Source organism: Lepus europaeus, chromosome 22, assembly GCF_033115175.1.
Source record: "Lepus europaeus isolate LE1 chromosome 22, mLepTim1.pri, whole genome shotgun sequence".
NCBI classification, from domain to species: domain Eukaryota; kingdom Metazoa; phylum Chordata; class Mammalia; order Lagomorpha; family Leporidae; genus Lepus; species Lepus europaeus.
Genome location: NC_084848.1, coordinates 9642605 through 9657303, shown reverse-complemented (window position 1 = coordinate 9657303; position 14699 = coordinate 9642605). Strand labels below are relative to the sequence as shown.

At 61.4% G+C, this 14699-nt stretch overlaps 2 protein-coding genes across 2 annotated transcripts in view; one reads left to right on the top strand and one right to left on the bottom strand.

Annotated features, from left to right (window-relative positions):
* Positions 1-14699, bottom strand: part of ITPK1 (inositol-tetrakisphosphate 1-kinase) — a 139330-nt gene that overhangs the window by 46007 nt on the left and 78624 nt on the right. The window contains exon 3 of the mRNA XM_062181252.1: positions 6514-6639. Coding sequence (XP_062037236.1) covers positions 6514-6639 — 126 coding nt within the window. The remainder of the gene's footprint in view (positions 1-6513; positions 6640-14699) is intronic.
* RIN3 (Ras and Rab interactor 3) overlaps positions 1-14699 on the top strand; it is a 328519-nt gene that overhangs the window by 306039 nt on the left and 7781 nt on the right. The window lies entirely within an intron of this gene.

Here is a 14699-nt window from a genome sequence, read left to right as displayed (position 1 = left end):
CTCGGGGCTCAGGCTTGGCCACTGTGCTCCAGGGTCGCAGGTCTGCTAACAGCACTGCAGGACGCTGCCCTCCCCACAGCAGAAAGGGCGACTCCCAGCCCCGCCCTCCTGGCCCGGCCAGAGCACACAATGGGCACACTGTGTGGCCATCTCCTCCCCAGGAGGAGTGGCCTCGTGACCCCGGGCAGCGGTCATCACGAGGCTGGCCTCACAGCCACCCCGGGTCAGGGTCTGCTCCTCTGGAACCTGGACCACCAACCACGGCCAGTTCTGCCTCCGGCAGTCAGCAGTGCCTGGCCTGGGCTGTGGCAGAGGCGGTCCGGATGGTGGCCTCTTCCCCCCAGACAACCCTGACCCTCATGCCTCCCATGGGTCCCCAGGCCACCGGCCAAAGTGCTTCTGGGGCCCACTTGCAAAGAGGGTGAGGGGCAAACCCAGCCCTGCCCCTCCCCAACACATCCCAGCAGGCAAGCAACAACTCGGCTTCCAGGGACCTCCGTTTCGGTGTCTGAAAATGGAGACGTAATTCCACTAACCTAGAGACTACGAAGACCAAACAGGTAAGAGGTAAGAGGTCAGGGCAGAAGAGGCCACGTGGCATATGCTGAGCAAACAGTGGCCTGTCCCGTGGCTCCATGGTGACACGCAAGTCCTTGGCTCTCCTCTGGCTCTCCTGAGATGCTATAGTATTCTTTGCCTTCTGATAGGCTTAATGTTATCTTCCTAATCAGATCCAAAGAACAGCAAAAACCTTTGCCTCTTCTAGTTCCTCTCCATCTCAGTAAGCGTCTGAGGCTCTCAGGGTTTGAGCGAGAGCATGTCCGAGCCCCAAGGGCTGTGAGCCTGGAGGTGGTGGCCTGCTGCTCAGGGCAGCCGCCGCTGGGGCTGGACATGGCTGCTCCCCGTGTCTCTGGCTGGGAGGGTGGCTGAGGCCCAGGTGGGTCAGCTGGTGAGGGGTGGGGCTGGGCTGGGGGCCAAGCGCCTCTGACCCCCACTGGCTCTGCCTCTGTGCACCTGCTGTTCGGGGATGTTTCACAAGGGCTGCCTCATTGACTCCATGTCAAATCAGCGGGGGCCGCGGGTCAGCAGACAGAGAGGTGCTGCTGCCACGGTGGGGGGTTGGGCGTGGGGGTGACGATGCAGCAAGCTGCCCTGGCTGATCCTCACTGCGAGCCTGGCCGTGCTCAGGGGTCTGCCTGGCGACCACGCCCCAGGCGCTAACAGTGCAGTGGCCACAGCCTTCCCTCTATGCCAGCATGTCTGCGAGGGCACCACACGTGTTAGTTCAAATGCTCAAAACAGCCCTATCAAGTGGCTTTTGAAATAAAGATCTAATTATTTTAAGGAAGAAAAGCAACCTGCAGTATTCGGTTTCCTTCCTGCAGGGAGCCGGATACTGCTCCCTACCTGCCCTGCGACCTCCTGCCCTCTTAACTCTCCTCACTGCTATCCCCGGGCCTAGGGGCTGCTCCCCCAGCCCCTCTGTGGCCACCAGACAGGAGCTGGAAAGCAGCCGTGCTGTGAGACAGGAACTCCTGCCACCACAGTGAGGCCTGGCCTGGCCCACTGAGGAACAGCCGTGACCGCCAGGCCCTCCGGCAGCCCCAGGGCTGAGCCGAGCTGAGCCGAGCCAAGCCGAGCCGAGCCTGCAGCTACACTGCTGGGATGAGTGGGGCACGCCCTCCCCACCTGTGCCCGGCTGCCTGCTTCCTGTCCCTGGCCAGGGGCTGCAGGTTAACTGCATGCTACTTCCTGTCAGGCCAACCACGGGCAAAGAACCTGCATGGCCAAGAGTGCGTTCTCGCCTGCACCCTTGAGGGCGAGCAAGGAGCTGCCGTCCTGGACACAAGGGGAGAGCAGCCTTCACCTGCGGGGGCTGTGTGAGGCTGAACTGCAGCCAGGGTGGGAGTGGGAAGGAGACCTGGGGCTGAGGATGGGGGCGCAGCTGAGCCCCCCCAGTCACTGGTTCCCCCTTCCTCTCGGAAACACCCAAGCTCTGATGACTGAGTGGTGTCGTCACCAGCTCTGGGTGCACCTGCTCTGGCCATTCCCTCCCCTGAACAAGGCCTCTCTCATGCCTTATCTACCCTTATCGCTGCCAGCCCCTCCTCCCAGCCCCCTGCAGGACAAAGTTCAAGCCCCACAGCCTGGCCCACTGGTCTCCTCTCCAACCCTCCCAAGGCTTGAGTCATCCCCCACGCTCCTCACAGGAGGGGCTGGAGCAGGAGAGTCAGGGACGATTCCCTAGAGAAGGGGCACTTGGGCTGAAGGACAGCTTGTGCAAAGGCACTGAGGTGGGCAAGAGTCGGCCCGTGGGCACCTGTGCTACGGCAGGCAGGGCCAGTGTGGCCAGGAAGGGACACAGTGAGGCTGGGTCAGTGGGTCACTTCAGTGTCACTGCAGTGAGAGTGTGGCACCGTCCTGGCCAGGGCACACTGCACACATCGGATCTGTGGTTTCCCAACTCACCACTCTCGGGGCCGAGGGGGTAGCTCCCGCTTTGCCGTGGGCCTCGCCCACCGCTGGGAGCTCAGCCCCAGGGAGTCGCCATGGAGGAGGCTGCCCCTGTGGAGGGCGCTCAGGCTGACCAACACCCAGGGAACATGGAGGGATGATTAACGTCCTCACAGCTGAACGAGATGGGAGGGAGAGGAATCGGTCGGGGGCAGTGAGGTTCACGTGCTTTGTGGGCCACAGCCACTGTCTCCCACCAGGAGATACAAGGGACAGAAAGAGAGCTGCGCCCACCCACGCCTGCAGCCACACCCGACAGGTGGCCTGGGTGCCCCGGTGAGAAGGTTCCTGTGCCACCCCCGTCCTCCAAGGAAGCATGAGGCCTGCAGGCCCTGAGCACAGGGCACAGACCCACCCACTGCCCCACTCCCCCACGGGCAGGGCCCTGAGGGACCTTTGCCCAAGTCTATTTGCTGATAACCAAATCTCCGGCAGAGCCACCACGGCACCAGGCTGCTGGCCCCACACGATCCAACAACTGAATCATCCCAGCCAGGTCTCCACGCCGAGCCTCTGTGAAGCCAATCAAAAAAAAAAAAAAAAAAAAAAAAGCCCACGAGAGGGGCGGTTTTGATGGCACCCAGCTTACTGATGGACAGCAGCCCCAGGCCCACGCCCCGCAGCCTGCAGCCAGGGCCTCTCAGCTCCCCGGGGCACCAGGGGCTTCATGGGAGCAGCCCACAGCGGTGGGCTTCAGGGCGGTCAGGAGCAGCTGGGAACTCGTCTTCCCCAACCCACACAACCCCCAAACACTTCCCCGGGGGCCTGGAGACGGCCCTGCAGATGCAACCCCTCTGCGGCACCCACCTGACTGCTCCCCTGCCCTCGCCCGTCGGCAGGCAGGTGCTTTGCAAACCCAAGCAAGCTCCCCGCTGCCTCTCACTGTGGCGTCCCTCTCCCCAGACACCATGACCTCCTTGTCGACGTCTACAGAGTGAAAACTAAAACAAGATCTGAGAATGAGAGGCACGGTCAAGGTCAGGCATCAGCCTCCTGGAGTCCATGGCCTGGCGCTGAGCCTGCATCTCGCCCCTCGGGGGCGGTGGGCGGACCGGCTCAGTGCTGACAGCACCCTGCCCGGGGGACACGAGGAGCCCCTGCCCCGGCCTTCACCCCAGGGCCCTCACCCTGTGTCTTCTGGTTCTGCCAGCCCCCGCCTGCTCCTCTCTCCCTGGAGCCTCTGCAAAGCGCAGCCTGGCACCCTTTTCCTCAAAGGATTGTTCTTTGACAAAGAAGGAAACCTCGGGGCCCTTATCAGAGATCCGGCCTCTCGCTGCAGCACAGTGGAAACCTAGTCCAGAAATATCGGAGCCGGAGGTCATTGTGAGGTCACTGGCCCTGGCTGGGGGCCGGCTGGGTGTGTGCCCTGGCTGGGACAGACTCAGGGACCGGGCCCTGACCCTCCCTGGGAAACATACCCAGTCCCAGGCACACACTGTGTGTCTGTACCAGGAGGTGGGGGCAGTAATCGTCGCCGTTCAGCCAGCACCTGCTGTGGTCTCTGTGTGTGTCTGTGGGAGGGGGGAGTGGGAGTGGCTCCTCCCGGGGCACTTGTTCACTAACTCCCATGGCACTGGCCCTTTAGGAAGCTACAGTGGCTGGAACAGGAGTGGCTGTCAGCACTCGCTTGGCCAAGGGCATTTATACACAGGAATTCTGCCCAGCGGCCCACCCACTCCAGGAAGTAGGAACCACCAGCACTCTCACGAGGCTCGGGGGGCGGGGCCATGTGGCTCATGATTCGGGGGCTAGGATCCACCTCCCAGGCAGCAGTGGGGACAGGCTGGGGAGAGCAAGTTCCACCTACACAGCTCCAATCCCACTCAGTCCCCACCTGCTGGCCATGGTCACGAACCCACCCACCTGCACCTGCTTCCCCACCTGTACGAGGGGGATAATTACATCCACCAGGCCAAATGAGTTCATATTTAACAAGTACTTTAGAACAGGACCTGGCACATTCGCTGCTCTGTAAATGTTATCTGCTGTAGTAACAGCAATTGTTGCTAGCACTATACATTACCCAGCTTCCCCAGACGCTGTGTGACAGGGTCCCTGCGGGGCCACCTCGCCTGGATCCAGCAGGAGGCGCACCATCCCCATCCCAAAGGTCTATGTGGCAGCCCGGGCTTAGCTGTGCACCCTGGGCAGGGTCACCTGGACACTGCGGGCAGTGAACGGGTCGTTGGGGGCCTCCAGAGGAAACAAGGAAACCAAGGCCATGCAGGGGTGAGGAAGCCCATCGCTCCACCTGGGACCAGTGGGGGCTACGCTTCCGGAGGTGGGAGTGGCAGGGGACGGAAGAGCAGCAGGGAGCCAGCCCCCATGGGAAACATTTCACCTACGGGTGAAGACCCCGCGTCTCACATCAGAGGGCCTGGGTTCCAGTTCCAGTCCCAGCTCCCTGCTCATGCCCACTCTGGGAGGCAGAAGGTGATGGCTCAAGTAGTTGGCTCCCTGCCACCCATGTGGGAGACCCAGATGGAGTTCCCAGCTCCTGGCTTTAGCTTAGGCCCTGCCCCAGCGCTGCGGGAATCTGAGGAGTGAACCAGTGGATGCAGCTCCTCTATCTGGCTCTCTCCCCGCCTGGCAGGTTCTGCTGGAGGGGCCGCAGGATTCAAGGTGGCACACAGGTGAGCGCTTATCGGCCAGGCCCTGGCACAAGGCAGGGGCTCAAAGAGCAGTCAGTCCACGGGGCAGATGTTTCCTGCCTGTGTGTGCCCTGAGCCCAGCAGGAACTCGGGCAGGACGATACCAACCTCAGAGAGCACCAGGCGGGGCCTCCCAGCCCCGTGGAGCAACACGTCTCACAAGTGTATCGAGTGGTTTACTCCTCCCAACACGATGGGAGGTTTTCCTATCACTACCACCCATTCTACAGACAAGAAAACCGAGGCTGCACGAGGAACAGAGGAGCCTGAACCTGCCTGTCCTATGGCCTCCAGCCTACAATGGGATCAGACAAGCCAGGGAGCAGCAGGGGCAGCCAGGAGCAGGTTGCAGCTGTAGCAGGGCCGTGCGGGCAGGAAGTGGGAACGTGCAACAGGGCCTCAGCCCAGGAAGCAGGCGGGAGCCATGGACAGCAGCGAGGGAGGCTGGGGCAGCTGACCCTGACCTCGGGTAGGCACGAGGCATGTGCAGTGGGGCAGCCCCATGCGCTGAGGAGCCTGGCTGGTGCCCCTCTGTCCTGATACAGAAAACAGGATGCCAAATGCCCCAGCACCCCACCCAGAAAGTGTGAGCTCTGGGCCACCAAGGACGCTGAGAATGTCCACTACGGGGGCTGGGTTTTTGCCGCTAGGATAATTGCACTTTCCATGGCTCCCAAACTGTCTCCAGAGGAGAGAGTCTCCTTGTTGTCCACAAAAGAGAAAACACAGGGCAGGTCGGGGCGGCGGTGATGGCAGCTGCCCGAGCAGACCAGCAGATCACAGGATCACTGCGGGGCCAGGAGGCTGCTGGGGAAACGGGGGGGGGGGGGGTATGCAAGGGGCCTCACTGAGACATCTCAAGCTGTGCTCACTAGAACGAGCAGTGAGAAGGGTCCACCACTAAGGCAGGGCTCAGCGCCAAGCTCGGGGCTCTTGTTCTCTGGAGGTGGGATAAGGGTTCTGCTGAGGCTGGGACACGGTCTGAGCCTCAGGTGTTGGAAGCTTGGCCCTCGGCATGGCCACACTGCAGGTGGTGACACCATTAAGGGGTGGGGCACTGCCCTTGGAGCAACGCGTGCTGGGCTGGAGTGACCCCCTGGCTGCTCCCCATCTTCCCGCGGGGCCTCTCCTGCTCACACAACACTCACTCCAGCCACGGCACCGCCCACTAGGCTGTGACGCAGCCCGGGCCCCGGCCAGAATGGAGCAGATCCCAGCCTGCAAAACCGCAAGCTAAACAGACCTCTCGTCTGTCCGTCAGGTATTCCATCCTAACGCAGGTGCTGTCCCTGTGCCCACCCGGAGCTCCCGGTGCCCATGGCTCAGCACAGCTCTGCCCCCCACTCACCTGGAACCTGTGCACCAGCTCCAGGGACTGGCTGTCATTCTGGTCAGCTTCCAGGATGACATCGGTCAGCTTGTGGATGATGACGTCCAGGGGACCCTGCTCCTCGATCGGCCGGCTGAGGTTCAGCTGTAAGGCGGGATCACAAAGGCAACAGCTTCAGTCCCTGGTGCCACGGCCCCCACGTGATGGCCAACCCGGGCGTACTGCCGAGCCTCCCTACAGTGCTCCGAGAGGGGCCAGCACAGGGCTGCCCTCCCGGGAAATACAGAGAGGCTTCCTGAGGGCAGGCCCAGCGTCTCCTGTACAACTGGTCCTCAGGCTCCATGCGCCCCAGGATGCAGAAGACACAGTAAACAGTAATGCCAGAATAGATGCAGAGAGACAGCACTCACTGACCGTGCCCAGGAGCCCCACAGCCCAGGGAAACCAGAGCTCAGAGAGGGCCGGTGAAACTCTTAACGTCACACAGCCAGATCAGAACTCAGATCTGCCCTTTCCTGTGAGGCTGAGGGCTTGGCGAATCGAGGGGAGACCAGCTGCCGGCACGTCTCCCTGAAGCCGGGGCTCATGGCAAGCGAGGGAGTCCAGGGCCGTCTCCTCCACTCAGCGAGGCTCGCCCTGCCCGGCTGCGGAATGTGTTTTTATTTTTTCAAGAACACGGGGTTGGGAAGATCAGGCCCCAAGGGAGACAGAGCTGCCAGCTGACAGACAGTCAGCATCACCTGACCCCAAGACAGGAGCACCTGCCAACAGCCAGGGCGGCCTGACACCACACTTCCTGACCCGCCAGATGCCTGCCGTGGGCACACGGCCACCATTACCTGCACGGCGCCAGCTCGGCACCTGGCTGACCCCCCACCTGGCCTCAGCTGAAGGCAGAGAAAGCCAGGAGCCCCACCCTGCCTCTGTCCCCACCCCTAAGTGGGGGCTCCCTCCAGGATCGGAGCCCATGGCGGGAGTGGAGACATCAGATGACAGCTACCAAGGAGCCTTCCAAGCAAGCACCATGCTTGGCGCTTACGTGCACTTTTGCTTTGTTTTCCATTTTACTTTCCACCAATACCTTTTTTTTTTTTTTTTTACAAACGAGGAGGCAGAACACGGAGACTCTTAAAACCTGCTCGGGGCCTCCGCGGGAGGATGCACTGGGGCAGGGATGCACCTTGGATCTAAAGCTGAGCCCGCCACGCAGGGCCCCCTCCCGGTCTCTGCCTCCTGCCTGCGCCGGCCCCCGGGAGGCTGCAGGCCACAGCCACAGCCCAGCCACCCGGCGGTCTCGTCCTCAGGCTGATGCAGGCCAACTGCAGGCAGGAGCGAAGACGGGAGAGAGGGGGAGCGAAGAGGCCCGAGGCCTGGGTCATAATTCTGGAAGCAGTCCTAGCCTCTCTCCAAGCCTGCAGCTCCAGTTACGTTTTCGGTCCCCTGTCCTCACAGGCAACACTGGCCACGCTTATTTGTCCAGGGATAGTGGTCTCCTAGACCTGGCCGTGCTCTGTAACAATCCTTCCAGTTAAGCCCAGGGAATGTGCCAGCTCCTTCCTGCCGACGTCCTAACTCCTCTTTTTCACTGTCTGCCAGCAAAGAAGTTACGGGATTTCCCCTATTTAGGAAAAAAAAAAGCCCCTTGACCTCAGGATAAGAAAACACTGAAGAATCTCTTCCCCTCTCCATGGTGACAACCAGCCTGTGCAAAGCAAAACCACGCAACGGCAGCCGGCCCCCTCCTCCAGGGCACTTCCCAAGCATCCGCACAGCCCTGGCGTGTGTTCATCCCCACGCCAAACCCAGGTGCCGGGGGTGGCCCTCCCACCTCCACGGACCACCACACCCAGAGCCCTGGAAGGAAAAACCTCCACCGTGCAAGGCAGGGGGAAGTGGCTGGAGGCCAGGCAGCAAGGCTCCCTGCTGAGCCACCAGCTGGCCCATCATCCCCCAGGCCTTGGTTTCCCTTGCAATAAAAAGAGGAGACCATAGCAGACCAGGCTCTGCTGGCGGATCCCACAGCACTCCCCACCTGACCCCTCTCCCCAGAAAACGCAGACTTTGAGGGGAGGGGGAGCCGGTGGGAGGTGATGACACCCTCTATAGACACCAACACTCTTCTGCGGGAACCTGTGGCTCCGCCGAGACAGGTAACACAAACAGGACCAGACCAGGTACACATGGAGAGAGCTGGGCCATGGGAGCCATGCCAGGCAGGCACCCAGGGCCTGGCAGAACTGCCCTGGCCACTGTCACCCGTACTCCATGAACCTGCTGGCCGCCTGCAGTGCCAGAGCGCACAGGTCGGCCCAGAAGGAGCCGCAGGGTCCCTGTGGGGTCGGGGAAGGCAGTGGGCAGCGGGGATGCCCCCAGCATCCTCGGCTGGCAGCAGCCCACGGCCTGTAGACCTGACGACCACGGGCTGTTTGGAAGACAAGCTCTGCGCGGCCCTGGCCGCTGCACCGAAGGTAAACAGTGGAGTCCTGGCAGCCAGCCACCTGCTTTGTGTATTTTCCAGGCATTTTCTGCCAGTAAAAAACCCGCTCACAAGAACAGCTACTCGGACAGGCCAGGCCTGGGCACGCAGCACCCATATCTCTGCCGGCGGCCAGCAGCCCCAGTGCTGCCCTGGCAGGGTCGGCCCCTGATGATGCTCAGAGGGGCTTCAGCCTCTCCCTGCTGCCTGGAGAGGAGGAGGTGCCTCCTGGGGGAGGGGCCCTGAGACCGGGGATGCCTCAGGGGAGGGGAGCCTGCCAAGGAGGGGATGCCACGGAGCCACGGTCTCCTAAAGCGGCTGCAGCGGAGGGGACTCCCTCCGTCACTCGGCTGTCATTCTGTTGCTCTGCCCCCACCCTGCCCCCACTCTCGGAGCCTCCCCATTCTCTTGTGTGGTCCCTCTCGTGGTGGGGACTAGGGCCATCTCCCCGACAGGGTGGCCTGCTGCGGCCGGGGGAGGTCGTGGTATTCGTGATCCAACTCCCACCATCCAGTGCGGTGCTCAGAGCAAACAAGGGGCCAGTGTTTTCTGGTGACTAAGACGGCGAGGCTCGCAAGGGGTGGGGGCAGGGCTGGCAGGAGACCGGCCCAAGAGTCACCTCTGACTTGCAGAATGGTCAACCGAGGATGCCCAGCTCTGACACGGGGCCCACATCCCCCAGCACCTGGCGCAAGCAGGAGGTGGGCAAAGGCTTGGAAACCCACCCGGGCTCAGCTGCTCCTGGGCAGGGGCAGGTCACTCCACCATGCTGGGCCTGTTTCCCCTTTCATAAAGTAAGGGTACTATGACTTCCTCCCCATGCCTCGCGGGGGCCTGGGCCCAGAGCAGCCCTCGTCCATACCACCCCACACGGGGTACCTGTGACTCCCTGGGCTCACCAGCGTGCCCAGAACCCTTCACACATGCCTGTGGGAATGCACCACGACTTCCGGTTATGAAGCCGGTTCTCTACCCCGCTGTCTCCAAGGTCCAGGGCTGCTCATCCTCTTGGGCCTTGGGGGTGCCTCGGTCTTCCTAGGATCGTGGAGGCCCGGGCTCTCTGAAGAGGCAGACAGGCTCAAACGCTGTGGCTGGAGCCAGAGCGGGAGAGAGACAGGTGTAAGGGCAGGCACTGCCTCTCGGAACGCGAAGCATCCTGGTGGTCCCAGCGCTAGGCCACAGCTCCTGCCTGCCTGCCTGCTCTGCACCAGGCTCAGTGGTTAAAGAACGTGCTGAGGTCCCACAGCGCGGCTCTCAGCCCTCGGCGGACGCTAGCCCGCGCCTGTGCTCTGCACACGCCGCCCTGACTGTGTCTCTGGCAGCCCCGCACGGGCCAGAGTGTGAACGGCACAGAGCCTGGGTCCTATCAGACTCTGCAAAAGTGTCTGCTGCGGCACGAAAATGCACTGTCACTCTTGATGACAAAAACCAGCCCTCGCCAAGTTCCTGCTGGGGCCACGTCCTACGCTGACAGCCGGCCAGGGGTTCGGAAACGTGCCCAAGGTCACGGAGTTATGGCTGCGTGGACCTCAGGGCCCCTTCCTGCCAATGCCAGACGGTTAACCTCTACACTAGGAGGCAGCCTGGGGCTGGGGCTTGTCTTCCGCACCCTTCCCCCCGGACGCAGTCTGTCCTCAGTGGCATTTTCGGCTGTGACTTCAATGGGAAGCTTCAGATCAACCAAGGATGCACCCGAAACGGCCCAGGGGAACGACGAGGGGGCTCAGGGCTAACTTATCCCTGGGCGCTCCCACGGTCTGGGGCACACAGGCAGACTTCAAGCGGGCGTGTGGCCTCAGAGGACTCGGGCCCGTGGTGTGTTTGTTTTTTTTCTTTTTTTGACAGGCAGAGTGGACAGTGAGAGAGAGAGACAGAGAGAAAGGTCTTCCTTTGCCGTTGGTTCACCCTCCAATGGCCACCGCAGCCGACACGCTACAGCCGGCGCACTGCGCTGATCCGAAGGCAGGAGCCAGGTACTTATCCTGGTCTCCCATGGGGTGCAGGGCCCAAGCACTTGGGCCATCCTCCACTGCACTCCCGGGCCATAGCAGAGAGCTGGCCTGGAAGAGGGGCAACCGGGACAGAATCCGGTGCCCCGACTGGGACTAGAACCCAGTGTGCCAGCGCTGCAGGCGGAGGATTAGCCTAGTGAGCTGCGGCGCCGGGCCCGTGGTGTGCTTTTTCAATGGGCATGTGTCCCGAGGGGCACCACGTGTCCTTCCGCGGGGTTCAGGAGCTGGAGGTTACTTGGGGCTGCCACCAAGGCCAGCAGGTTGAGCCAAGGACCTCGCCCCAGGCCAGGGAGGGAATTGTTGCAAATGCTCCCTGAGCCAATCCCTCAATTTCTCGGTATCTGGTTTCCAGCCACTGGGGCAACGGAAGAAACAGCAAACTGGTAAGAGCAGGACAGCGACCAACCTCTCACCCCCAAAAGGGGAGGGCGGAGACCGCGGAGCATCTGAGGACCCCAGCGCTGCGCCCCCCACCCCCGGTTCTCAGGAGCTAAGGAAACCCTGGCCTGTGCCCAGCGCCGGGGAGGCAGGTTCAAGAGCAGATTATAAGGATAAACACGCCCATGCCCTTTGACCCAGAAAGTCCACTCCTGGGCGGCTGGCCAAGGAATGATTTCCAGGATGAAAGCCAAAGCTGACGTGGGGACAGTCACGGACACAGGACACCTGTGCAGGGACAGGTGCCGGCTCCCTGGCCAGGGCCACACACACCACGGGGGATGAGTATTCAAGAGGGAAGAGGTCCCCGTGGAGACAGCAGGTGAGCCTGCACTGCACCACGTGGGATGTCGGCTGTGGGAGGCATGACAGGGGCAGCACTGGGGGACAGCAGCCCCTCCCAGGACACAGGGCAGCACTCATTCCTGATCCCCCTCACTGTAACTGGGTATGGTCATGTGACTGGTGCTAGCCAATGATCTAAAGGACAAGGCGGACCATGTGACTTCCCAGGCTGCACATTAATTACAGGAGGGTCTCTGGAGTGTCCTTCCCTCTGGCACTGGCCCAAGATAGAGGCTGCTCAGCCCGGACTACAATGAACACAGCCCCAGCTGACCACCAGACGCAGGCAGCAAGAGTGAGAAACAATGCCCGGTTTGAAGCTTCTGAGACTGGGGGCACCATCCTGCCTATCCTCACCGGGGAAACAGGTGGCTCCCCCACCCCTGCCCCAGGTCTTTCTGTGACATTTGTTGAAATGAAGGGAAGGGGAATACGAAGAAAAAGCAACTAAAGCAACAAGTGCAAGGCTGAGGCTGGGCTCAGCTGGATTCTCTCTGAGTGACTGTTGCATATCCAGACGACACCAGAGGAACAGGGATTTATCCCATAAGGGTAAAGCCCTGGTCCAGTCCCTGAGGGTCAGAAGGCAGAACCGTGGACAGAGCCCACGGTGGGCTGGGGCCGCTGCCCTCCAGCATCCCAGGGAGGCCCCCTGCAGTGCCCCGGCCCCTCCCGAGTCCAGGTGACTGCTCCTGTTCCTGTCTGCAGTGGTGCCTCTGGGCCCGAGTCTGAGCCGCTGAGAACTAACCCGGGCTTGGCTGCCGGGCGTGTCCACTCCTGTCCTGGGGGAGGCACACGTCACAGGCTGACAAAAACAATGAAAGAAGCAGAAGTGGGGCTGCGGGGTCTGGAGCGGCGTGCAGAGGAGGCAGGGGCCACGTGGCCACGTCTGCCCGTGCTCCACGTGGGTGTGTCGGGGGGCGGGGAAGCGAGGGTCTGGTCCGTGTGTTAATCTCCTGTCCCTGGCTGCACACAGGAAACCTGCACAGGCCTCTGGCAATCAGCAGTCCCTTCCCAGGGATGGACCAGCTCTCTCCTTCCAGAGCCACCCCAAGCGTGGAGGCGGCTCCTCCCCAGACAGAGGGGTGCCGAGGGGTCAGAGGGCAGAGGCTGGATCTCCAGCTGTGCAGCCCTGGGGTGGGTACGACCTTCACCTGCCGGGTCCTCACCCACAGAGCAAGGGCACAGAAACACCTTCCTACAGTCACCACGTGTCGAGGGGCGTCTTCCTCCTCACCTGAGGCTGCACCTTCTCCGGCTTCCGTCTTCCCTGCCTCCTCTGGCTGCCCTTGGCACAACCCAACCCCTTTCCCCAGGACCGCTGGGACCCCTACCACATATGAGGTGCAGGTGTGAGCAAGCGGCACACGTGATTTCTCCTGACCCTCTTGGTGGTGGGAGCCGGGGGGAGCGCAGCTCTGACCATTTTACAGACAGGATAATGGAGATCCTGGGAGCTGAAGACAACGGGGCTGAGGTCGCCTAACCCCAGGTGGGGGCGACGACCTCCCCAGGGCTCCTGGACACTGGTTCTGAAGCCTTCTGCTTGCTATGGGAAGGGGTGGGGCCTGGCACACAGCTGCCCACTCTTCCTGGGGGCAGGGCCTCATGTCTTCTAAGATCTGGTCTGAGGGGGTGGTTCCCGCCCACCTGTCAGAGCCACAGGCAGGACAGCACCTCAGGCACACAGTCCCTACGGCTCCAGGCTCCAGACGCGGGCGGATGCTGCAATCCTGGCTGGTGAGACTGAAGCTTTCAACCACACTGTGTCCTAAAAATGCACAGCCACCGGGGGGCGCCGCTGGGTGCCTGGCTCCTGGCTCCCTCTGTCCTACCTGCTGCCCACACAGAGCCCAGGGGGAAGGGCCTGGCACCCTGCACCCCTGCCCAGCAAACAGGGAGGGACAGGTCTGCAGGGCTGGGGCCCCAGCACGTGGGAACAGGGCCTGGGGCACGTATCCCACCTGGCTGGCTTTCTTTCCTCCCGTGCTGCCTCTGCCTTGGAGATCTTTCCTGTGATTCAAACGTATCAATATTTTCATTTATTGCTTCTTCTCTCCCAAGATTATTTTTAAAACCATCCCATGGTCTTTCCAAGACTTTTACATGAATAATTTTTATAACTACGTATTTGATCCATCTGGAATTTCACTTTGGGTAGAAGACATGAAGTCTGTGTCTAGGGATATTCTCTGCACATGGATATGCAATTATCTCAGTATCATTTTAAGAGTTATTTATTCATTTGAAAGGCAAAGTGACACAGAGGGAGGGACAGACAGACAGATCTTCCATCCACCAGCTTACTCCTCAATGACTGCGAAAGCTGAGGCTGGACCGGCCTGAAGCCAGGAGCCAGGAACTCAATCCAGGTCTCCCACGTGGGTGGCAGGAACTCCAGTCCCTGAGCCATCACCCACTGCTTCCCAAGCACACGAGTAGGAAGCTGGATTAGAAGTGAAGTAGCTGGGACACAAACCGGCGTCTCACATGGGATGCAAATGTCTTAAGAGGCGGCTTAACCTGCTATGCCACAACACCCACCCCTAGGAAGCCATTTTTTTTTTTTTTTTTTTTTGACAGGCAGAGTGGACAGTGAGAGAGAGAGAGACAGAGAGAAAGGTCTTCCTTTTGCCGTTGGTTCACCCTCCAATGGCCGCTGCGGTAGCGCGCTGCGGCCGGCGCACCGCGCTGTTCCGATGGCAGGAGCCAGGTGCTTATCCTGGTCTCCCATGGGGTGCAGAGCCCAAACACTTGAGCTATCCTCCACTGCACTCCCTGGCCACAGCAGAGAGCTGGCCTGGAAGAGGGGCAACCGGGACAGGATCGGTGCCCCGACCGGGACTAGAACCCGGTGTGCCGGCGCCGCAAGGCGGAGGATTAGCCTGTTGAGCCACGGCGCCGGCCAGGAAGCCATTTTTTTAATATATCAG